Source organism: Thunnus maccoyii, chromosome 23, assembly GCF_910596095.1.
Source record: "Thunnus maccoyii chromosome 23, fThuMac1.1, whole genome shotgun sequence".
Taxonomy (NCBI): domain Eukaryota; kingdom Metazoa; phylum Chordata; class Actinopteri; order Scombriformes; family Scombridae; genus Thunnus; species Thunnus maccoyii.
This window is the reverse complement of record NC_056555.1, coordinates 1,917,115-1,942,566: the sequence shown is the minus strand read 5'-3', so window position 1 is coordinate 1,942,566 and position 25,452 is coordinate 1,917,115. Positions and strand designations below refer to the sequence as shown.

The following is a 25,452-nucleotide window of genomic DNA, read 5'->3' as shown; positions in this document are numbered from 1 at the left end:
AACTGGTGCATATTGCAGGATGACAAACATGACACCATTGTGGCAAAATGGAAAGGATATGTAATGTTTATGTTACTAGTGATCACAAGTAGAGCCGTGCACTGCCCTCAAATTGAGGCCCGACCTGAGCCCGGATATATACATATAAACCTATTATGTCGGATAATGTGTCAATTTTGAATAGCTTCTCAAATTAACACAATACAGAACACTTTCAAAGCTTTAACAGTATTAAATGTGTCATTTCAAAGTATCGCTGAACATAACGTTCCTCCACATGTTCAGGTTGGAGTGCACTTGTTGCCGACACTTGCGCAAACAGGCCTGATGGTAAAGGGCAGTCATGGCAGGCCTCCTGGCAGCACCTGGGGGTACCAGAAGCTCAAAACAAGAGTCAATAGCAACAGCAAAATACGCTGTTTGGCACTGGCAGAGAAGATTTGGCAAATTTTTCATGGGCGCAACCCACATACTCAGCTCTGCTGCTCATCCCACAAATGCATGTTCGTTACAAATGTGGCACCATTTAAAAGGGAAATAAACAGGCTTTCCAACGGTATAAGATTTATTGCCAAGAAGCATCGTTACAACAAAGAAATAATCTACCAAACACAAATTTCCTTACTTTTTGTGCTATGTTTGTAAACATCCTTTGAAAAGTAGACTGTATCTTTGGTATTTGATAATACCTCATTTTATGAAGTTTTAAAAGGCTTATACCATTGTACTCTCTTTATTGTGCTGGTTATACATATTCTACTTTTCTACCTGATATGAGGGAAACAAAGTGCATAAGATGCTCATCTCTGATCTTCTAGGTGTAATGGTCACCTGCTGGGCGGGTCAGGAGCGGGGACACCTACTGGGTCGGTGCCCAGGGCTAACGGAGAGTGCCGAGGCCCGGGTCGAAAAGCTGAAGGGGTGGCGACATCAGACCTCTTCAGTGAGATGAACCTGACAGAGATCCAGAAGCTCAAGCAACAGCTGTTGACGGTGGGTCTGATCTCAGATCATCCACTTATACATTATTAACTCAGAGACAGCCAGCATTTATAAGGCTGTCACAGAGGAGCACAGAACACAGTTTGAAACTGATCAACACAGGGAACATTCATGGTTGTGTTTGAAAGACACCAAAGTCATTAGTTGGTAGGACACAGGAAGGAAACAACAGTCTCCCATATCAAAGTCACACACTACCCAACGACCCACCCCAACCTTCCACAAAAAAGATTTTTTGCTGCTATACCATCAGGCTAGCTCCCAATTTGCTTCTCACAGACAACAACGAAAAAAGTAACTATATCCTTATTATTACCATTTCTTACCTTTTTTTCAGCTTGGGTCTTCCTGACAAACGTCTTTGACATGTCTGTTTTTTAACAGATTGAACCAACAATGTGTCAATCAGTGAGCTTTAGACGTGTTAGTAGGTGTAGTTTTGAACTTTGGACAGAGCCATGCTACCTGTTTCCCCCTGCCTTCAATCTTTATGCTAAGCTAGGCTAACCATGTCCTGACTCCAGCTCCATAGTTAACACACAGACGTGAGATTGATATCTGTCTTCTCATCTCACTCTTGGTTGGAATTTCCCAAAATGTTGAACCATGTTGTATTACTTATTTATTTTTTTTCCCACTTACCTGCAATGTTTAAACATTATGTTAAATATTCTGTAAAATTACACCAAAAAAGTTAGAATTTTGTGCATATTTTGGCTGCAGTAGTCACAAAACCAGCGTCTGCTGGGTTGATAACCCAGCAGCCAACTCCTCTTTATAAAATCAAAGCTTTTGAATAATTTACTGTAAACCACACTGACACACAGTATCCCCACTGCGTAAAGCACTCTGTCTCTCACCTTCTCCCTTTGTCTTCTCTGGTCACACACAGTCACACATCTGTTTTTGTTTTCTTTCCAAACACCTTTCTCTTATATGTTCCCAAACCCGTAGTATTTCTCAACCTTACAATTACCTTACAATTATTTAGTGCATCAAATCATGCTCAGAGCACCAGCATGTGTGTATACGCACATCCATATGTGTGTGTGCATCTGGATGCTTCAGTTCCTGTAGGTGTAATCCCATCTCTCCCTGCTGTCTGCAGTCTCTCTTGATAGGCTGGGCTGCAGGAAGAGCTTATTTATATCTCAGCTGACACACTACACTATCGACCACTCTCCAGCAGATGGGTGGGTTTCATTGCTGTCGAAGCTGCTCTTTTTAAATGTTAATGAGTCCACTTTTGTGCTACTGTGTTGTTTCTTTACACCTGAGGGAAAAAGTGGAGTGACATCCCATCCATGTTGTGTTATTATGCAGTCTGAAAGATCTGAGACAGTTTTTCATGACTCAGTGTATGTTAAAAGTCTTTCCAGTTGTAAAGTTGGTAAGAGATGTGCTCATGTGTGCAAAAGTGACCTGAGATCAGACCAGAGATGTTACAGTCATATGGTATACATCTTAACCAAATGCCCTGTGAAATGGGTGCTCTACTGGCCCACCATTTTTGCTAAGTTTAGTGGTGCATTACTGCCACTAAATATTGATGAGGGACATCACATCATTTGATATTCATGTCTAATCTTTAAATACTGGTGTCATTTATCATCACTTTGCTTTGACTGCTGCTTCACCTTTTTCCAAATGATGTGATCCTCCTCTGCATCTCATCCTCATACAAGCACTAGTAGAGTAGGAGATTCAAACAAAATGGGAACCCGCTCACTAAAACATTGTAAACCCTCCAAAACTCCACAGGAGTCCTTTAATTACACACTTTATGTATCTTTCTCTTTCTGACATGTTTGTCTCTTACCTGATATGAGCTCTCCTCAGCTGGTCTCTTTGTTGGTACACTTATCATTGAGAACATGTTAGCTCTGGGTGAATTTCTCTAAGCCTTACTTTGGTCTCTCCTGTACATTGAACCTGAAGGCTGAACCATTTAATGGTTGCCATTTCAAAAGTACTTCATCCTTCTGGTGGATTTTGCTCTTACTGGCTGTTGTGGGTTAGTTTTTATGAACATCAAACAGGTTTCAAGTGCTTGTGGCAGACCTGATGAGTCTTGCAGGAGCTTAGGAAGGATCGAGTTTATCTATGAACTGCTCATATTGGCAGACACTGATATCTAGAATATCTAGAATTATTGTATTGGAGATGAAAGTGCAGAAAGTGATTGGGACCCTAGTTGTTTTGGCTGTTTAGTGAGGGATGCCAAAAATATTTGAACATTTAAATGAAAAAAACATAATATTAAACACCATACTGATCATTGTGTACCATATAAGATGTTTTTCCCTAATCGAGTTGCTGCCCCCTTCAGGTTGAACGTGATAAAGTAGCATTGATGACCAGCCTGCAGGAGTCCCAGACTCAGCTCCAACATACCCAGGGGGCCCTCACTGAACAGCATGAGAAGGCCCTCCGCCTTAGCAAGAGAGTCACTGCCCTCCGCCGCTTACATCGAGGAGCCCGCTTCACCCAGGAGGCCCAAGCCTCTCAGCTCACCCCGGAGGCCCTGATTGAGCTGGACAGGTGTGAGGAGGAAGCTGAAGAGGAAGAAGGAAATGATGAGGATAAGAGTGGGACAGTAAACAAAAGTCAGGTATTTTCATACCAGACGCCGGGTCTGGAGATCATGCAGTGCAAGTATCGTGTGGCTGTGACAGAGGTGGTGGAGCTCAAGGCAGAGGTGAAAACCCTACGGGAAAGGCTGGCTCAGTGTGGGGAGGGCGCAGCACAGGAGAAGCTAAGGGGAAACTCTCAGCTCCACAGACTGGAGAGGCAGGTCGCCTCACTGGAGAAGAGCTGCCGGGAGGGAAGGGAGAAGGTAATCACTTCATACTGACTGTCTGTTTGAATGGAATGAGAGATATTTACTTGGATAAAGGATTTGATCTCCTCTCCTCTCCTCTCCTCTCTCCTCTCAGGTTTCTAGCTTGGAGTTGGAGTTGCAGGTAGCTCAGTCAGCATCCAGTGAGAGTCAGAGCGCGTTGAACGCAGCTCAGGACGAGCTGGTGACGCTGAGCGAGGAGCTTGCCCAGCTGTACCACCACGTCTGTCTGTGCAGCAACGAGACACCCAACCGCGTCATGCTGGACTACTACAGGTCTTACTGTTGTTTTATTAATAGGACACATACAACATCAAAGGGTTGAGCACGGTTGCTCAAAGTTACAGTGACTGAGACAATTGGAGAGCCTATTTTAAGTGGAGGGACAAAAATACACCCTTGAAAATGCTACATTTTATTCATTCTTCTTCTTCTTCTTCTTCTTCTTCTTCTTCTTCTTCTTCTTCTTCTTATTATTATTATTATTATTATTATTATACATGCAGAACTCCATGTCTTCAAGCCAGGGGATGCTCAGTTTCTTTGATACATGTGGTCAAGTACTACTTGTTCTCACATTATCGGAGGGTGTTGGACTTTGGAAGAACACTTAACTACTTAAAGAAGTTAATACCATCCTCCTAGCATCCAATATTTCCACAGCATCTCCATAAGACACTCTGAGGGGCATGGACTGAGTTGTATTTAAGCCTATAGAAAGCTTTGCCTATCCAGTCTTCATGGAATGGCAAACACACATGACCATCCCACTTGTCTCTCAGAAGTAAAGAGATAGTTCACTCTTCCACTACCAGGACAAAATAGATATTGGTCCTTCAGGATTCGAGGTTTTACAATCAGTTGTAGTCTCAGTCCCAGTGCTGTAGCATAAGCATGAGAAGGGCTGAGTTGTGTAATAACTGGAGCATATTTGCCGGTCATGTACCACCCAGGAATCCCAACAACACCCAGAGCCTTCAGTTTCAGGGCGAGTCTCATATACTCCTGAATCCTTTCTATTACTCAGCTTGCCAGTTTTGTCTTTGCAGAACATTACCACTGCCATAGAGATGGGTAAGGTTTAGCCTGAGCTATCTGGCTGAACCTTCTCTGAAGGATGTTTCAGTTACACCCACTCAAAATGCTCCTTTCATTTCTTCAACTCTCCTGAGTTGTCTTGAAAGTTCTTTGCCTCACCAAACTCTTCCCACACCCATGTTTTGGTCTCTGCTACCACAGAAGCTGCAGTGCTCCTAGCCTTGCAAAAGGACCTTGCAGACCAGTTCACCCTTATCAGATGTTTGGGTTTACCTGGTCTGACTCCTTCCCCACCAGAGAGGAGACATTGTAAGTGTCAGCCAGTTTCCAAATCTGGTGGCCAGACTGTCAAGGCCCCCATGTTTAACACAAGCTAAGGGGAAGTTTGAAGAGAAAAGACAGAGCGCTTTATTATTTCAGTTTTATCAGGCCACACAAAATATGTTTGCAACCACTGGGTAGCAGACCACCCTTTGAGAACCCTAAGCTAGACAGTTTCTTCACACTTGCAACAGTGTGGTGTAACGAGTAAAGAATCTGTCTTTAAACAGGAATAGGTAGGCTCAAACCCCAAAGTTGGTGAGTGTCTGTATCAGATACATGTCCTACAGGTTTAAGTAATCAAATGAATTTTATTCTCTCTTCTAGACAAGGCAGGGGCCTCAGGGGCCTCAGTGCCTGTCTCAAAGCCATGTCTTCGGACAACAGCAAAGTGCTCCTCACACCACGCCTCGCCAGGAGGCTGGCCACTGTCGCCTCGGCAACTTCAACTCCCGCGGAGTCGCGGAGCCCTTCGGCGTCTCCATCCAAAGAACCCCTATCTGGGGAGGGGAGGAAAGAGGAGAAGGAGGGGGACAGGGAGGGCCTCCAGGTGCCGTCTGAGCAGAGCCTGCCACCCTGCACACCTCCGACCCGCTCACCCAGCATCAGTGCCTCTTCATCATCGTCATCATCGTCATCACCTGCCATTGAGCCAGCTGGCGAGCTGCGCAGGGAGCCAATGAACATTTACCACCTCAACGCTATCATCAGAGACCAGGTAGAACACAGTGTCAGTGGAATTCCCCGTCCTCCTCCTTTCCTCTCCTCTCTTAAACTTTTCTGTCCACTAACTCTCTCCCCTTCTCAGGTGAATCACCTTCAGCAACCACAAATGAACCACTTTTTTTTCACCCAGGCAAACCTCTTTCACTTTCCCCCACTTTGTCCTGTTTGTCCTTTTCTCCCCTTTATTTTCTACTTTTCCTTCCTCTCTGCTCTCCTCTTGATTGGTTCTCTTCCCTTAGATGTAACACCTTTTAGAAAACTAAGGTCTATTTTTTCTTTTCTTATCTTGCTTTTTCAGTGGTGTATTATCATTCCTCTCCTTCCTTCCCATTCATCTGTCCTCTCTTCTCCTCTCCCATAAACGGAATCCCTTCTTTTATCCAAATTCCTCATTATCTCTCTTCTCCACTTTCCACCCCTCTCTAACTTCCTTCCCTTCTTCCTCTCTCCTTTCCTCTGAAGCACCTCCAAAATGAATTATACCACCGTGTATCCTCTTATTTCCTCTTGTCCTATCCTCCTCTCTCCTCCACTTCTCTGCTGCCCTCCCCCAGGTGAAGCATCTCCAACGGGCAGTGGACAGGTCTCTGCAGCTGTCCAGACAGAGAGCTACAGCCAGGGAACTGGCTCCTCTGCTGGACAAGGACAAGGAGAGCTGCATGGAGGAGATCCTGAAGCTCAAGTCTCTGCTCAGCACCAAGAGAGAGCAGATAGCCACCCTCAGACTGGTGCTCAAGGCTAACAAACAGGTGAGAGGACATGTAATGCCAGGTTCAGAATACACGGTATCAGCCCGATAATAGCCAGACCCGACATACGTAAGCTGTTGGGACTGAAAATGGGCATTGGGCGCGACAATTGATTGTTTTATCTCATGTAGTGTATCACAGTGGACGGCAACCGATGCTGCATCTGGGACGCCTCACAACATCCTGACAAAAGGACTCGTGAGAATTACAATATATTTACCTTCTTTTGCTGAGCACTCAACATGTTCCATGATGTTGACCAATAGGAGCACAGAGTATTTGCACAATGCCAATAATAAGGAATTTTTTATGTATGACGGTTTGTGCAATATGTATATGATCATTAAATGCGCAATCATTTTATTACAACTTTCAAATCAGACAGGTTGGAAACAAACCAACAGTTTATCCAGATTATCTAAACGACTTTATTTGGAAGTGATTTATAAAGTGAGTGCGCCTGAAATGTTGGTATGCAAATAGGTATGTTAAATACGGTAGGTCAAAGTTGAACCAAGAAGAGTAATGGATATTTACAATGGATAATTAGGTAATTATTATACTGTTACAATACCTTTGTTTTCTCCTCTAAGATTGACTAACTGCAGGGCTTGTCCGGCTACTCATGTTTCTTGACTCATCTGACTTCTCTTGCTGATGTCACTGCCTTCTCAAATACTATATTTGCCTGAATATAAGACGACCGTGATTATAAGACGTCACCCCTTTTCCAACACCTGTTTTTGGAAAAATACTTTTTGAAGATACAACACACTTTCACACTAGTATTGTTGGGAAAGTTTATTGAGATATCTTAAATCTATGGAGAAGAAAGTCTTCATCCTTGAAACCTTTTATCTTGTAAAAGTCAAATAATGCCATTAAAGCAGAACGTAAATGCCACATTTGTGTAGATTTTTCTATTAGCCATATACTCACTATCAGGCTCTTGGTCAAAATGATTTTCTCCAGCAGTGAGCACTTTTCAACTGTCTGTCTTTTTGATCTCCTCATCATCTGTGACAGCAGCGATTCTTGGCTGCTTGCCAGATGTCTCAGTCCACTGTCTGTTCCTGCAGTAAAGACACTGAGAGAAGCTTTGGACTTGTTTTCACTCATCATTTTTTTATTTTCTCCATAGCAGAAAAAACATGTTACATGAACCTTCAAAAACTCCTGCAACTGAGCAAACTAAACACTTTTATTGATGAGTAACAGCGGACTGGACACTCACTAGCCCACTAGCCAACAGTAAGACTACAAACAACCCATAATGCAACACTCTCTGAAGGGGCTGATGTTACACTGGTATTCTCTCCATTTAAAAAGAATATCTGAACTTATGAACATGTTATTGCCTAGTCCTTGAATATAAGAGGACCACTTTTTCAAATGTAATTTCCAGAGAAATATATCTTCTTATATTCAGGCCTATATATTATTGTCTGTTTGAATACCAAACCATGAAAATAAGAGCAAGTTGTGATAAACCAGAATTATCCTTTAAGTCAGATACTGTAAGTTAAGAAAAGTAGCTTAACTGTAACACAGCTTTTAAGAACAGGCAATAATACGGATCACAACATTACAATAACGTAACTCCCATAATACATTTAGTATCATATGTCATAATCTAATGTACTGCCCAAAAATGCAAAAGTGATATTATCATATAGTGTTTGATAGTATAAGATGGACCATCATATTAGCATATGATTGATTAATCCTTACTGTATGTCAGCGTTCAGGAAGCTTTAATCAGCTTAATCACATTCTAGTGTAATGAGGATGCATGACAGTGACATTGTAATAAAGACTATTGTTGATGCTCCTTTTCCCCGTCTTTTTTTTCTTTCTTTATTGGTTGGTGCAATATAACATAACATACAAGACAGTTGGGACTGTCAGAACATACAGTGGTACAGTGGTTGTAGGTTCCCCCTGGCCAGCAACCCAGAGGCGGGTTCACCCGCACCAGAGGGCAGGTAGCAGAGGACAGGTCCAACCCAGACATATAATTATAATATGCATTTTTATTGTTGTCATTATTGTTGTTTGTTTGTTGTTACTAGAAGGACTTGGGCACAGTATTATTTAATATTTATAATATCATTTATACCACCACTATCATCCTACTTGTTATCATAATACCATTGTTTACTTTGTATCTATATTTGTTATTATGCATTATTAATAGTCATTAATTGTCAATAATTAAGTCAGATTTAAAGGAAGAGAAAGAGAGAGAGAGAGAGAGAGAAGAACCCCCCCACACAAAAACAAAAAGGGGGGGTCTGTTTGTTAGAGATGGAGATGAAGTCTTTGTAAAAGTTGTTTTCCCATTTGTATTTGTATCAGCTTAAACAACCGTATCCCAGTATCACTGTCTAGTTGATAGCCCCATCCTCATTTTATTGTCCACCAGTCACACAGAAGAAATCAACCCAATTCCCGTAACAAGAAAGCAGCCACTCACACTGGGTTTAATAATGCCATTTGGGAATGAGTCTAGCAGTTAATAGTCCAAGTGTTTACTGGCCTGTGCTTCTCCGAAACACACCAATCAATAAGCTTGATTGGATTCGCTGTCCCAAACCTCTCCTCTATTGCTATTACTTTATATTGCCTGTTTTATTTGGCTTTTCCATAGACAGATATGTGCATCAGTGATACAGTGTACAGGCTAGAGCTGCTGTCCATTCAGAGAATGTTTTCCTTTGGATAAAAAATAGCTCTGACACCTGTTCTGATTTGGACTTACACACAGTGCAAACTATACTCTAGGAAATGACAAAAACACTAATACAATAATTTAGCCGTGTATTTTCTGTGTGTGTGTGTTTACCCAGACGGCAGAGGTGGCTCTGGGCAACCTGAAGAGTAAGTATGAGGCGGAGAAGTCCATGGTGACTGACACCATGATGAAGCTGAGGAACGAGCTGAAGGCCCTGAAGGAGGATGCCGCCACGTTCTCCTCTCTACGGGCAATGTTCGCCACCAGGTCAGAGACCCAATACAAGAAATTACAACTCCACTACCTAATTTATTTCTTTACATTAACAATGAATCATGTTCCTCTGTGTCAGCTGGATGTGTATAGTAAGTATTTGCTAATACATTAGCCATAATAACTTCATAAGATTATGAGATTTATAATATTCTGTTCCATCTGTTTGGGAGTTACTCTGCCTCCAAATGGCCAAAAAATCCATTAATGTGTGTAGCTTTAAAGTTGCAAATATCAACCCCTCTCCAATTTTATTATAGAAAACACTGAACAGTTGCATTTCTTATATCAGTTCTTTCATTTCTTCATGTATCAATTTGTGCCAGCTACATTTTCCCTGAAACCTACAATCAAAAAACTCTCTGATCTCAAAGGAATACTTTGACATTTTGGGATATTTGCTGGTTCTCTTTCTTGCCGAGAGCTAGATGAGAAAATTGATACTACTCTAGCATAGAATTAGAATTTTCCTTAGTTGATACTAAAGTCGCTTCAAGACCAACAATTAAAAAAAACTCTCATTCATTTGATTAATTTCATTCAAATAAGTGTGCAGCGACTTAACACAATGTCATCTGGCAAGGCACTGCATTTGCCAATCACATTCATGTGCACATTCCTGACATTGTAACATGAACACTGTATTTTTGTTGTTTACCTTGTGATTTTAGCAATGAAAGATAGAATAGTTTTTGTGCAGTGCTCAAATGTGTTACTTCACTTCCTTCCTGGATTGATCCCTTGATTGTATGTCATTCTCTCACTGGAACCTTAAAGGATAGGTTTGGGCTTTTTCAAGTCTTTCTCAAAGCTATAATATGTAACTATTCCACATTAAAATGTCTAAAAACAACTAGACCTATGTTATATATTTTGTTGAGTTGCGTACTTACATTATCCCAAATGTTTCCAACAATTTTCAAACTCAGAGAAATCTGCAATTTTAATCAAGATAACGGTCTGTTTCATTTGGTCGCCTGTCAATGGCGTCATACCCCCTCTACCAAAGAGTATACATGCACAAGATGCATGCGTCGGTATTGTGTTTGTCTGCTACAATTGCGTCTACCAAAGATCATACACTCACAAGATAATACGTTGGCATTGCGGCTGTTGCAGCCTCAGTTAGCTAAATTAAGTGGATATATTCTAAAGTTACAGCCTATTTAGAATGAAATTCCCTCCTTTTTTTCTGAGGACTGAAGTGCCTTGCTGAGCTGTGGTGGAGGGATACATTCTGGTAATGGTGGTGTATAAGTCTGATTAAGTCTGATAAGCTGACGTTATCCAGCTTTTACTGCTAAGGCCGTGCTCAGAGAAATCTTTGAATGCACCAATAAACTGGTTGCCAACCACCAATAAAACCCAAAGAAGAAGAAGATGAGGAACTTTAAAGTGATTCTGTTTTCTTTGCAGATTTGATAGCTGGAGTATTTTTAGCAGTCTGTGTTTTTGGATGCTAATATTTTGGTAACAAACTCTTTGAGTGTTTTGGGGTCGATCTCCAGCTGTTCTTGTCCTCCAGACCACCTTGGCTTGCTCCTGCCTTTATATATTGAATCAAGTTAGGTAACTGAGACTGCTGAAGCATCACATTAGCTTCAGCTGAACTTTGGAATGCACTTTTGAACAGAACGAGGGCTGTGGATTTTGTCCCTTATTTCTTCATTTACAGTGTAGTGACGTTCCAAGAGAACAGCTTCAGAGTCAGTATGTAGAGTTATAGTTATAGCAACAAAGACCCATTTCCATGTACAATACATAATGGCACATCAGTATTGCATTAAGACAGATGTGAAAAAACCTAAACCTATCCTTTAAACAACGTGTCCACTCATTGCAGCCCCCCGCATTGTTTTGACACAAGTTAAGTGTGTGGACAGGGCTGTATTTCATGGTATATAGGATGGCAAAGGAGCAGATATCAGTGCTGGAGCATGTTCTGCTGGGGTTTAAAGACTAAGCTCAATATCAAAATAAGTCATAAATAAGTCATAAACGGACTTGAGAGGAAGATTCCCCTGTTAAAGTTTATGAAACAGTTAGAAAACTGTGACTCTTTTTCCATACCTTATTATATCACAGCTAAGGGGCGTTGTTCAGACAACCCCGTTTGCTGTGATATAATCACAATATATCACCGCCAGGACTGACATATTACTTTTATAAAACAGTTACCAAATATTACAATATAGAAATTATAGACAATCCAATAAAAACAGTTTTTTTTAAGGTGCAGTGTGTAGAATTTAGTGTCATCTAGTGGAACGGACATCTAGTGGAACGTTGTGTTTTCATTAGCTTAGAATGAGCCCTTTATATCTACATAGGGAGCGGGTCCTCAAACAGGACAAACCAAACACTGGCTGTAGAGAGGGCCTTACATGTTTTTTGTGAGTTTCACGGCCACCATAGGTTCTTCTATAGACTTGGAAGGGCAGGGTAAGGGGAGGGGTATTCAGTTGGTTGCAATCAGCAACCTCACCGCTAAATGCCACTAAATTCTACACACTGGTCCTTAAAATAACCACATTACAAGAGTCATTTACAAGAAAGTAGTTCCCAGCTGCCTGCAGTTGCTATGCAATGTTAGTAAACTGCTAAACTGGCGTTCAAGCTGGTCGGCGATCTAATTTATTTTTAATATTTATTTCTAGTGGCTACTGGCTCATCTTCTTCTTCCATTCCTCCCCCTTTGTGAACAATGTGTGACAGAACAGGGCCTTCTCTCTCTCCATCTCCTGGTCTTTTTTCCTCCACCTCTCCTCTTTTTGAGCCAGCTCCTCTCTCAGGCTCACCTCCAGAGCATCATATGCTCTCTTCCACTGCTGGTCTCTCAGCTTCATCTCTTTTTCATTGCATGCCAGCAGGTCCAGGGCTTTGGTTCAAGCCCTCCTTTTTTTGGTGACCCTGCTAAGGAGGTTGTCCTTTTGTTTGAGCTACAGTGCTGTATTCTCCTCATTCAGTGCTGTAGTCTGCTCTCTCAGTGCTGTAGTCTGCTCTTTCAGTGCAGTAGTCTGCTCTCTCAGTGCTGTATTCTCTTCATTCAGTGCAGTAGTCTGCTCTCTCAGTGCTGAAGCCTGCTCTTTCAGTGCTGTGTTCTCCTCTTTCAGTGCTGTATTCTCCTCATTCAGTGCTGTAGTCTGCTCTCTCAGTGCTGAAGCCTTCTCTGTCAGTGATTTCATTTCACCGATGGCTTTGTATAGGGCATGTCTGAGTCCCTGCGCAATTACATTGTGAGGGATCTGGTTAGAGTTCTGCCGCTATACTACAGCTGGCCTGCATGGATTTGGACTGTACATGGCAGCACCAACGTGTCCAAATGCCTGAAAGACAGGATACTCATAAAAACACAACCTTTATATTATAAAGACAGCACTACTTGGAGCTCCTGGTGCAATGTAACTAAGTACATTTTCTCAAGTACTGTGCTATTTGAGGTACTGTATTTTCAATTTCTGCCACTTTATATTCAATTCAACTCAATTTTATTTACAGTAGTGTGCAAAAGTTTTAGGCACTAAAAGTAAAGTGAGAATGCTACAAAAAGATTGCTATAAATTGTTTTAATTTATCAATTAACTTCTTACAAAGTTGAGTAAACAGCAGAAACCTAAATGAAATCAATATTTGCTGTGAGCAGCTTTGCCTTTAAAACAGCAGCAGTTCTCCTTGGTACACCTTAACACAGTTTTTCATGGTAACTTGCAGGTAGGTTGTTTTAACCATCCTGGAGAAAGAATGTTCTTCTGTGGTTTTATTATTTAGGCCATCTCAAGTGCTTCTTCATGTAATCCCAGATTGACTCCATGATGTTGAGATCAGGGCTCTGTGGGGGCCATACCATTTGTTGCAGGACTCATCATTCTTCTTGTTGCTGAAAATAGTTCTTTATGACTCTAGCTGTATGCTTGGGGTCATTGTCATGTCATGAATAAATTTGGGACCGATCAGACACCTTCCTGGTGGTATTGCATAATGGATAAGAATCTAAACATCTAGGGTGCCTAAAACTTTTGCACAGTACTGTATATAGCGCCAAATCACAACAAGTCATCTCAGGGCACTTTTCACATAGAGCAGGTATAGACAGTACTCTTTAGTTTACAGAGACCCAACAATTCCCCCATGAGCAAGCACTTGGCGACAGCAGTAAGGAAAAACTCCCCTTTAACGGGAAGAAACCTCAACAGAACCAGGCTCTAGGTGGCGGCCATCTGCTTTGGCCATCGGTTGGGTTGAGAGAGAAAGAAAGAGAAGCATAATGACAACAGCAACAACAACAACAACAACAACAATAGATACTTGACTAGTAACAACAAACAGCAGCAACAGCTGGAAGAAGTCAAGTTAGTAACATGCAGTAGTGGTATATGAATACATACTGATGGAGAGGAGGAGAGAGGAGCTCAGTGCATAATGGGAAGTTCCCTGGCAGTCTAGGTCTATAGCAGAATAACTAAGGGCTGATCCAAGGTAAGCTTGGTTGGCCCTAACTATAAGCTTTATCAAAAAGGAAAGTTTTAAGCCTACTCTTAAATGTAGAGAGGGTGTCTGCCCCCCGGACCGAATCTGGAGGATGGTTCCACAGGAGAGGAGCCTGATAGCTGAAGGCTCTGCCTCCCATTCTACTTTGGAGACTGTAGTAACCACAAGTAAGCCTGCATTCTGTGAGGGCAGTGTTCTAATGGGGTAATAGGGTACTATGAGCTCTTTAAGATATGATGGTGCCTGACCATCAAGAGCTTTGTAGGTGAGGAGAAGGATTTTAAATTCAATTCTGGATTTTACTGGAAGCCAATGCAGCACAGCTAAGATGGGAGAAATATGATCTCTTTTTCTTGTTTTTGTCAGTACATGTACAGCAGCATTCTGGACCAGTTGGAGAGTCTTTAGATACTTGTTAGTGCAGCCTGATAATAAGGAATCCAGCCTGGAAGTGACAAATGCATAGACTATTTTTTCTGCATCTTTTTGAGAAAGGATGTGTCTGATTTTTGCAATATTACGTAAGTGAAAAAAGGCAGTCCTTGAAATTTGTTTTATGTGGGAGGACAAAGGACATATCCTGATCAAAAATAACTTCCAGATTTCTTACAGTGGTGCTGGAGGCCAGGGTAATGCCATCTAGAGTTGCTATATCATTAGATAATGTGTTTCTAAGGTGTTTAGGGCCAAGCACAATAACTTCAGTTTTGTCTGAGTTTAGTAGCAGAAAATTGCAGATCATCCAGGTCTTTATGTCCTTAAGGCATGCTTGGAGTTTAGTTAACCGATTGGTTTCATCTGGCTTCATTGATAAATATATTTGGGTATCATCTGCATAGCAATGAGTGTTTCAGAATAATATTGGCCAAAGGAAGCATATACAAGGTGAATAGTATTGGTCCAAGTACAGAACCTTGTGGAACTCCGTGTCAAACTTTTGCCTTCATGGAGGATTCATCATTAACATGTACAAACTGAAATTGATCTGATAAATAGGATTTAAACCAGCTTAATGTAGTTCCTTTAATGCCAAATAAATGTTCCAGTCTCTGTAATAGGATGTGATGATCAATTGTGTCAAAAGATCTAACAAGAAAAGTACAGAGAGAAGTCCTTTGTGCGATGCAGTCAGGAGGTAATTTCCCAGATAGCAAAATTGCTGTGGCCCATATCCGGCCCACACCCGACACTTGCATGTGGCCTACATACCGCATTGAATGATGGCACTTGGGCAGTCCGCTCCTGTTTGCCAGATCTGGGCCATAAGCAAACCGGGCTTGTTCAATAAGAATGAACTGTGGTCCAGATGTGGGCCAGATCTGGTTTATTTGTTTAATTTTTGATTTACATGTGGCATTGCTATGGTTTGCTTGTGGCCCGGATCTGGCAAACAGGGGTGGACTGCCCAAATGCCATCATTCCATGCGGTATGTGGCCCACATGAAAGTGTCGGGTGTGGGCCAGATATGGGCCACAGCAATTTTGCCATCTGGGCTGTGTTGGATATTTGCCAGAACTGGCCCAGATATGTTTAAGATAAATGGGCCACATTTGCTGCATCATATGTGGGCCATTTCAGGCTCACATTCAGATTAGCCAGTACCAATTTTGCCACCTTTATCTAAAGTGGCCTGCTAATGTTCAGCAATATTTGGGCCATATTTACTATTTCAAATGTGGGCCACATTAGGCTCACAATATGATAGCCAGTGCTGACTGTGCCATACAATTGCCAAAAGTGGGCCAGATTTGTTGTATAGTATTTAGGCCATATTTGCCATATCATATGTCAGCCACTTTAGGTTCACATCAAGTCAAGCCAGTGCTTTCTACATAACAATAGTTTATTTGAGGATTTTCAGTCAGGATTTAGAGCGCATCATAGCACAGAGACAGCACTGGTGAAGGTCACAACCCAGATAGCAAACAGAAGTGGGCCACTTCAGGCAATGATACAGCACTGCTGGCCTTCTTCTGGCCTGGACAAAATGGATGTGTGCCTGAAGTGGCCTACATGTAAAATAACAAATATGGCCCAAATATCCCAAAACAAATGTGAGCCAATTTTGGCAAAGGTGCAGTGCTCTCAGCGATGTCTAGACTGGATGTGACCCTAAAGTCGCCCATGTGATACATAATGAATATGGCCCAAATATCACAAAACAAATGTGGGCCACCTTTGGCAAAGATCTGGCCCAGTCGATAATCTTATCTTAAAACATACCGAGGCCAGTTCTGACAAAGATACGGCACAGTAAGCACTGGCTTGACTTGATGTGAGCCTAAAGTGGCCAACATATGATATGGCAAATATGGCCTAAATACTATACAACAAATCCACTTTTGGCAATTGTATGGCACAGTCAGCACCGACTGTCATAGTGTGAGCCTAATGTGGCCCACATTTGTAATAGTAAATATGGCCCAAATATTGCTGAACATTAGCGGGCCACTTTAGGTAAAGATGTGGCACAATTGGTACTGGCTTATCTGAATGTGAGCCTGAAATGGCCCACATATGATACAGCAAATGTGGCCCGTTTATCTTAAACATATCTAGGCGAGGTCTGGCAAATATACGACACAGCCCAGATGGCAAAACTGCTGTGGCCCATATCTGGCCCACACCCGACACTTTCATGTGGGCCACATACCACATGGAATGATGGCACTTGGGCGGTCCGCTCCTGTTTGCCAGATCCGGGCCACAAGCAAACCATAGCAATGCCACATGTAAACCAAAAACTAAAAAAATAAACCAGATCTGGCCCATATCTGGACAACAGTTCATTTTTTGTCTGGCCCTTATCGGGCCCACATTCCATATCCTCTTCTGGCCCACATACCACATGGAATGATGGCACTTGGGCGATCTGCTCCTGTTTGCCAGACTGTTTGCCACAAGCAAACCATAGCAACGCCACACATAAACACATGCATCTCTGGTGGCTATTAGGGTAATCAATAATGAAGTGTTTATAACACATTAAATAAAGTCTGCATGTTTAAGCATATTTCAGCCTTGTCGCAATTACTGTGTGAAGTTTTCACCATAAGGTTTCAGAACATTAGAGAACATTATTTCCATTATGTTTTTTTATGTCTTCATTAATTGGGCATAAGACAAAAGTGGAAAGCCATTTAATTTCGAGAAATGATTGTCTGACTATATTTTGCAATAAAAGACAATAGAATAAGATTTCCCTGGAATCATGTTTATTTGTAGAATTAAGCTGCATTAGTCTCCAAGTGTTAGCCCAGTCTGTTGCAACATAAAAGTAGATTAAAAAAACTTAAAGGCACAATCCAAATATTGAGAAAAAGTATTGTCCCCAGTATTGGGGATTAGATTAGGATTGGAGGATTAGAACCTGCCATCACTCTCAAACTGATTGACTGGTCTTAATACAGGGAGTAATGTTAAATAATAACTCAAAATTATTAAGTCTAAGTTAAAATTATGAAGTCTAAGTCTTTTCTGGTGCTACTAGAGATTTAATTGCATCAGTAATGTCTGTAAACACAGTCATAAAACTGATCATATTTCAAAAGTTATTAGTTGGGAAACACTGTACATTACAAGCACCTTAAGACTGTAAAATATTATACTTATTATAAAATTGTATAATACTTATAAATCAACAATGACTTAATGTTAGTGTTTCAAATCTTGTTACAGTGTAAACTGTTCCAAATGACAGTTTGAATTGACTTTTAGGATCTACTTTATGACCATGTCTCACATCCTCAGTAACAAGAAGATGGTGGTAACCTATCAAACAATTTGTTCAGCCAACAGTAATAACTTACTTATAATGCTGATAATGTATCATTTTAAAACTGCAGAAAAAACAAACTTTGAAGGCCTTCCCAATGTTGGAGCCCTGTTGGGTATGGAATTGATCTGCATTGATACACGGTTCAATATGAATCTATGGATATCAGTCTTTGAGCCACAACAAAGGCCAAAATGTGGCCTGCAATAGATTAGGTAAGCCTTGTTTTAAGCCTAGTTGATTGCTGGAAATGCCTTTGGCTATGTCATAACGCATATCGTAAAATGGCAAGCGTTACTGAAAAGACGAAAGTCTAAGCTTAACGATAGGCTCATAAGGAATCTTATCAATATGTATTTGAATTCACAACACAAGCCGCTCTTAACGTACTGAAATTTGGCACCGATTGATCTAATGTGGCAAAAAGGCATAATTGATTGTCCGTATCGGAAACAAGATTCCAAACTGAAGCAGTTGTTGATTTACTTGCGACCCCTACCGGCTGGTTAAGAGGAGTGAGGAGTCTGTCAATGGCAGTATAAAACAGAGAAGTCAATGGCATTATAAAATAGTTTTTTCAAAAATTGTGAATCACCACAACCACAAGAGGTCCTTAAGCATACAATCATAAATTATGCACCAAAAATATTAATCTGATGGGTCCAGTAGTATGCGAGTAGCTGTGGACAGATATGCACACACACACACACACACACACACACACACACACAACCAAACGCATGATCCCCTCCAGGCTTACACCTGGCGGAGACAATAAAGCTACCGCCAGCCACCATCAAGGTTAGCTTAGCACAAAGACTGGAAATGGGAAAACAGTTAGCCTGTCCGAAGGTAACAAAATCTGCCTACTAACATCTCCAAAGTTCACTGATTAACATGTTACACCTCGTTTGTTTAGTCCATTCAAAAGCTCAAGCCAAAAAATGGAAACAGTATAGTTCTTCTTTGCTAACTCTTGGCAATAAAGTGAGCGTTTTTCCAAAAAATGTTGAATATTTCTAGCTTCATGATCTCTTTTTTTCACCTTGCTTTTGATCACTTCCACATTTGTTCCTGGTCCTTTCCATCCCTCTTTCATTTGGTATTAATCTGCTGAAATGTTGCTTTCTTCAGGTGTGATGAGTATGTGACCCAGCTGGATGAGATGCAAAGGCAGCTGGCTGCAGCTGAGGATGAGAAGAAGACGCTGAACTCCCTCCTGCGGATGGCCATCCAGCAGAAACTGGCCCTAACCCAGCGCCTGGAGGATTTGGCCTTTGATCAAGAGCAGACCCACCGGACCCGCGGGAGCAGGCTGACCCGCGGGAAGACCAGCACCCCCAAAGTAAGTCCCCCAGTCTCTGCTTCGGCCTCCAACCTTGCCCATGGCTCCACTTCAGCTTTGGCCCCCTGTAGCCTCCCCCCTCCCAGCCTTACTAGTCCTACATCAATATTTTCTGATGATCCCTCTGTCCCCCTTAGCCCATCCATGGTCAGTGCAGCTGCTGCAGCTCTGGCCTCAGCTCTCACCTCCCCTACCAGACATATACCCCCTCGCAGTCCGTCATCATCAGCAGTCACCTCATCGGTTGGCCCTGTGGCGCCAGAGAGCCCCCCATCTCTGGAGGCCCCCTCCTCTTCCTCATCCCAGACCCCGCCTTCAACCCCTCTGAGGCTGGCTCACTCCCAGTGGACCCTGGGGGTGCGGACGTTTATGGTTGACTCCCAAAGTTTCAGTGTCAATATCTCTCCCGCTCTGCCCCGTAGCTCGGGACTCTCCAGGCACTACACCCCAGACTCTCAACCCTCTCCCCTGTCAACCTCTACCACCACCACCACCACCAGGTCTGCCCAGCCAGGATCTGGCCCCTCCTCTCCCTACCGTTCCCCTATTCTGGGACTCAGGCGCTCCCTGTGGAGCCCCTCACCCCGAACTCGGCCCCTGTCCAGCCTGACACGCTCCTCAGTCCTCCACACCCCTTCCTCATCCTCCCCTTACTCCTCCTCCCACTCTTCTTCCTCCTCCCACAGCTATTCATCTGCCTACTACAGCTCCTCTCCCGCTTTTACCCCCTCTAGCTCCTACCTCACCTCAGGCACCTCCACCTCCTACAGCCACTCCAGCCACTACACTCCCCTCTACCCCAGATACTACAGTTCCTACCGGCCCCGACACTGACAGCCTAAAACCTTTATTGTTCCACCAGGCTCCTTATTGACAATAAAACTGCAACTCCCATCATCCCTCTCTTTCCGTCACCTGAGAAAATGGGGGCTCACAGAGAGGAGGACAGAGTGGTTTCCTTTTTCCCATTTCCTGTTTTCCTGTGCCTAAGCTTTGGCCAATGGGTTCTGAATGTTCAGTGACTTTGCTCAGGGATTTGACATAAGGAGCACAAGCGGCCCCGCCTTGCTTTTATTCTGAGACTGCTGATTGGTCCAGGAGGACGTTAATAGAGACTTTTTAATGAGAGTTTTTAGCATTTAGGTTCTTCAGGTTGAGACCACACATGCATGAAGCGATTAAAACACAGAGGCATTCAGACATTGACTGGACACTTGGCGGACACTTTTCACAGGTACGAATGAGTGCCATGACACAATAAATACCCTCTATATTCAGTGTAATATCCACTGTGTTTTAAATGGTAGTGAGTCTCATATACTGTATACACGAACACTGTAAACCAAATATCTTTCAGCGCAAGGATTCTTCTTTGTTGATGAAATACTTGGATGCTTAAGGGATGAGTATGCTTCAAATGAACTAGGTCGTACAAAGTCTCATCCAAACATGTCTGAACGCAAAGGTGTTTATACCTGTTATGAATGGCCATGCTCTATGGCAGAGATAAAAGCCTGTCATCATAGACGGAGTTGAAGAAATGGGGATAACAGCACACATGTTCAGCATGCCTTCTCCTCAAAGGCATTCATTGCCCTAGTGACAGTAGAAGTTGTGAAGAACAAAAACAGAGATAGTCTGGAATCTTTTACACCTCCACATACCTGACCAATCTCTGCGTGAAGCTGGAATGCTTGTTGCATTGTCGGATACAAAAAAATTGGATTTTTTCAGTTCCTTCTTTGGAAAGGTATGAGGGGAGGGTATTTGAGATGTTGCTCGTCAATCCAACAGAGACTTGAAGCATACTGACTCCTTTATTGTTTCAGCTTTCACTCTCTAATCTTACACAAGACACACACAGCTTGTATGACGAGACAACCGTGGATGAGGAATGACTGACCAGTCACTGGTATGCATTGAATATTTTCTGTCATGGTGGGCACTGCTTTCCAAAAGCAATCCATAAGTGCACCTCAGTGAGTAGTGTTCTTCATCTCTTGTCCAGGGTTGTTACCATCATCAGTTCAACCTTTAGCATATTTTGTTCATCTCTAGCACCACCCAGAGGTTGCCATGTACTCAGCTATGCATGTTCACATTTGGATGCTCTTATACTGCAGACTCCTTATCCTTCCACATGAAAAATTGACTTCACAGAGGTGCAGGCTTCATGGAAGGTTGTGACAAAGAAGAACGAATGAGAAGGAGGAAGGAAGGCGGAGAGCACTCAAACATGGCATATGACCAGTGTAGAATCAGCTGAATCCCATAGTAAAGTCATTGTACAAAGAAGTGATATGACTTAGAGTTAGCTCTGGGGTGTCTCTAAATAGTATGAAGTTGCTTTCTCTTCATTTCTCCTTATTTGGACCTGCCTCAAGTATATCAACTATTAAAGGCATAACTTAACGTAGGCATAACTTACATTAGAAAAATAGATTGACTATTAAAAAGAAATCCTCAACCAGCCAAAATTATCCAGCATATCACCTGTCAGTTGCTGTCCCTGATATAACAGGGTGACATAGTGAGTTGAGAGATTTTTTTTAACTGCAAGTGTCTTTGAGTAAGATACAAATCCCTACCAGCTATACTGGTTACAATTTCAAATATGAAATGAGCTGCTTTTTGAAGCAGGGTATGAATCTCACAATAATTTGAAAATTGATTCTTTTTGGTCATGCGCCACCATGCCAAATTCAGTTCTCATGCAACATAAGATCTCAACTCTTGCGGGCTATTTTTGCAGCCTAATTTTTGTAACATGTTTGGACATTGAACTAGACTGCTGTATGACTATTAGCTTACTAAAAGATGATCACTTCGCAGGGACACTGATAGTTTTGGGCGATTAAATCCTTTAATCAGTTTAAATCAGTATATATCTTTTTCTTAAAACTAATGAAAACAATTCAGCAGTTTTTTGAGATGAGTAACCATATCATGAAATTAGGAATTTACTCAACAAACCATGTGATCTGAAGTAAAGTAGAAAAACAACATGACTCAGTATCCCAATTTTCACTCACTAGCAGAAAGAGGAAGTGATTCAAGACCACTGTGACTCACCATCATTGCTGACTTCAGTTATACTGGTACAATAACAATGTAGCACCCTCTTGTGCCTCTGAAGCGATCTGCAGAGGTTTGTCCGGCAACACAGACTGAATGTATTCAGGTTATGTGAAGGCTTGTTCATGGCACTGCACCAAACTCAGGGAACATGACACACCTCATTCAACCTGGAATGAGTCAGTAACCAAAATCAGATTGACTATTAGCATCATGACATAGTTTTGACTGATAGAACAGATCACTTTGTTTAGACTGCACCTAATGTTAGAGTTAAGTTGAAATCAAAGTTAAAGGTATAGACTTAAAGTTTAAGAAATATGCTTGTTTTACATCTTACCTTAAGATGAGTATCAGTTTCAACTGGGTGTCCAGTTCAAAGACAGGTCTAGTGTGTGTGAAGTCTAGCTTAGCACAAACACTGCAAGCATGGAGAAACTGCTAGTTTATGCTGCATTCATGCAGTGTCAACAGAATGGGAGGAACGGGAAAACCTTCACACATTATTCCAAAATAAGTTGTCTTGTAGTCACACTATATAAAACCCCAGCTATTTTTATTGTGTTCCACTTTTGAAGCGGTTTGTTAGCAAAGTTAATAGCTCCATTTTAATTCACTGGATTGATATTGGATTTTATTTAGATGCAACTGGCAATGATGGTGGCTTTGCAGCCATTTTGCTATCAGTTTGTAGTTCTATCTGTTAGGTGGGAGATATGGTAGCTGTCAGAATTCCTGATACATTTCACTTGTAATTACAACTTGGAGGCTTACATGATCAGTTCTTCCCTCTCAGAAGCTTATAATTACAATATGAATGATTCCGAGTTGGTCCGTAAAACTGAAAATACATCTTCCAGGAAGTGTTTATTTACCCGTTATATGTAGTTACACAGCAAGCTAGTCCCAAATATATCCATACCTCTGTACTGGATTCACAATTGATGTTGATTATCTCATTTGATCTGAGCTGGCAGCAAATTTATTTCATTACTTTTAACTTTTGGCTAACAGCGTATCTGAAATCCTACCAGTTCAGCACACATGATACCGTATTCCCTGTGTCTGTGTGTGCCTTACAGTACCTATTATACCTTCACAGTGTAGCCTAATAACAAGTACATGCTCTGGCTGATTGTCTTTGTCCGGACACAAAAGCTTTTTTTAATATGCTTTTCTTTCTTTTCCACACCTGCACCTCAGGCTATGAATGCTGGTTTTTATGTATTTGTTTTTGGCTTGGATTGCTTTCAGTGGGGTGAATAATGACTCAGCTATGCCAGATAGTATTTGTAACTGTCAGTAGATAAGTATCTTTTGTCTGGGGGCTGTCCAGAATACAGACTTGGCAAATATTGCCCTATATACCCCTCAGCTGTTCCCCAAATGTACACTTTCCTTTTCCCCCTTTCCATCATTTGAACCTATAAACACCACTCTTCTTCTTTCCTTCTTTATCTACCAATGTAGACGATTTCACGGTTCTCTGTTGACTCTTGTCTTATACTGTAAATGGATGCACCCTCTTACCTACAACACAAACGTCTTTCACTATGCAACATGGGGCAAAAACTCATTTGACAGGCACCTTAATTTTCCAGATTTCTGATTGGCTCCTTTGAAAGCCATGATGGGCCCACATTTTCCCTTTATTTTTTCTGCTAAAGCTTTTGAAGCTCTATGGCTGTAGTCATATACTTTGATTTTAAAAGAGCAAATGGCATTTGACAAGAAAAGGTTTACACACACAGTGTTGGGCTGGATGGTAATTCACTTTATGCCCCTCCCTGACTGTTCCTGCACTCATAGTCAGCTCTTTTTGAAGCCTGACCTTGAACTACAGATCACAAACTTTACTGCTGACCATTTTCTAAAATATGCCGCATGGTGTCAGGTTTTTGAATGTGTATTTACCTTTTAAGAAGTTGCTGGTTTCTATTAATTTCACACAGTGTGAAAATCAACATGCACTGACTTGAAACATGGTAGTACTGATGCATGCTCATGATACTACTTACATGGACCTTCATCACTGTCATCTGGAACATGGACATTTCTGGTAAAAAATACAAACTTATTGGATGGTGGGCAATTTTCTTAACGTCATAACCTTTCTTGGTTAGATTAATATGATTTGCCCTCACAGAGAAAGGCGTCTTCCATTACAGTCAATATAAAACCAACCGTGCTGCTCAGCAGTGAGCTCAGTGCTATCACTGGTGGCAGAATAAAATGGCATTCTCCCTTACATAGCTTCTGTTCAACAAGTGGAAAAAATCAGAATTCAAATTAGATATTGATGTATTAGATATAGAAATTGATATTTTTTACATGATTTGTATTAAATTATTAAATTTATGTTTTCTTTTATCTTTGCACCCAACTTTTTTTTTACTCCTTCCTTTACAAATTTTATGAGCCACTCAGTGACTGAAATGTCCATGTTCCAGGAGATAGTGATGCAGGATTGTGATATGTTGTATCATGGTCCTAGATCAGTCAGTTACATTGTTGCAGTGTAGTAATACAGTGAAGTTTGAGTTGATTTTTACACAATAGTGAAATGAATGTAACACAATTGCTGTTTGAGAGGTCGGGCAAACCTTCAAAAATCTAAACTATTACAGTATAACTTAAGTATGATTTGGATTTTCACTTTTATGGTGCTATAATATATCTTCAGCCATGTGGAATTGGTTTGGGGCCAATGCTGTATTAAGAAGAACGTACTCGATATTTATTATGCGATATTCTCAAATCAGTGCATAGCTTAGTTTCTTGACTCAGTGTAGTCAGAGATACTGCATCAGAATCAGAGTTATTGTCTTTGAGGTGAGGCAAGAGTGGACTCAAATAGAACTAGGAGTATTAGAATCTTTGATGGGTGTAAGCTGTATTTTGGCTGAGGTAAAAGATGGAAACCAGTGTGACCTCCTCTCTGTGATACCCCCACTCTGCCTAAACACACACACACTGGACAAAAACACACACTGTACATGTCACCCAATTCGCCAACCATCATACCTCAAGCTCTATTGTGCTTAGTTTCAATTAGGTGAAAATTTAACTAACGGGAGAGGACCTGA

General features: G+C 41.6%; 1 protein-coding gene across 1 annotated transcript in view; it reads left to right on the top strand.

Annotated features, from left to right (window-relative positions):
- LOC121891157 (protein bicaudal D homolog 1-like) overlaps positions 1–24,653 on the top strand; it is a 55,204-nt gene extending 30,551 nt beyond the window's left edge. The window contains exons 5-11 of the mRNA XM_042403929.1: positions 819–993; positions 3,332–3,838; positions 3,939–4,117; positions 5,528–5,918; positions 6,481–6,675; positions 9,525–9,676; positions 19,081–24,653. Coding sequence (XP_042259863.1) covers positions 819–993; positions 3,332–3,838; positions 3,939–4,117; positions 5,528–5,918; positions 6,481–6,675; positions 9,525–9,676; positions 19,081–20,125 — 2,644 coding nt within the window. The 3' untranslated portion in view covers positions 20,126–24,653. The remainder of the gene's footprint in view (positions 1–818; positions 994–3,331; positions 3,839–3,938; positions 4,118–5,527; positions 5,919–6,480; positions 6,676–9,524; positions 9,677–19,080) is intronic.
- The last annotated feature ends 799 nt before the right edge of the window (positions 24,654–25,452 follow it).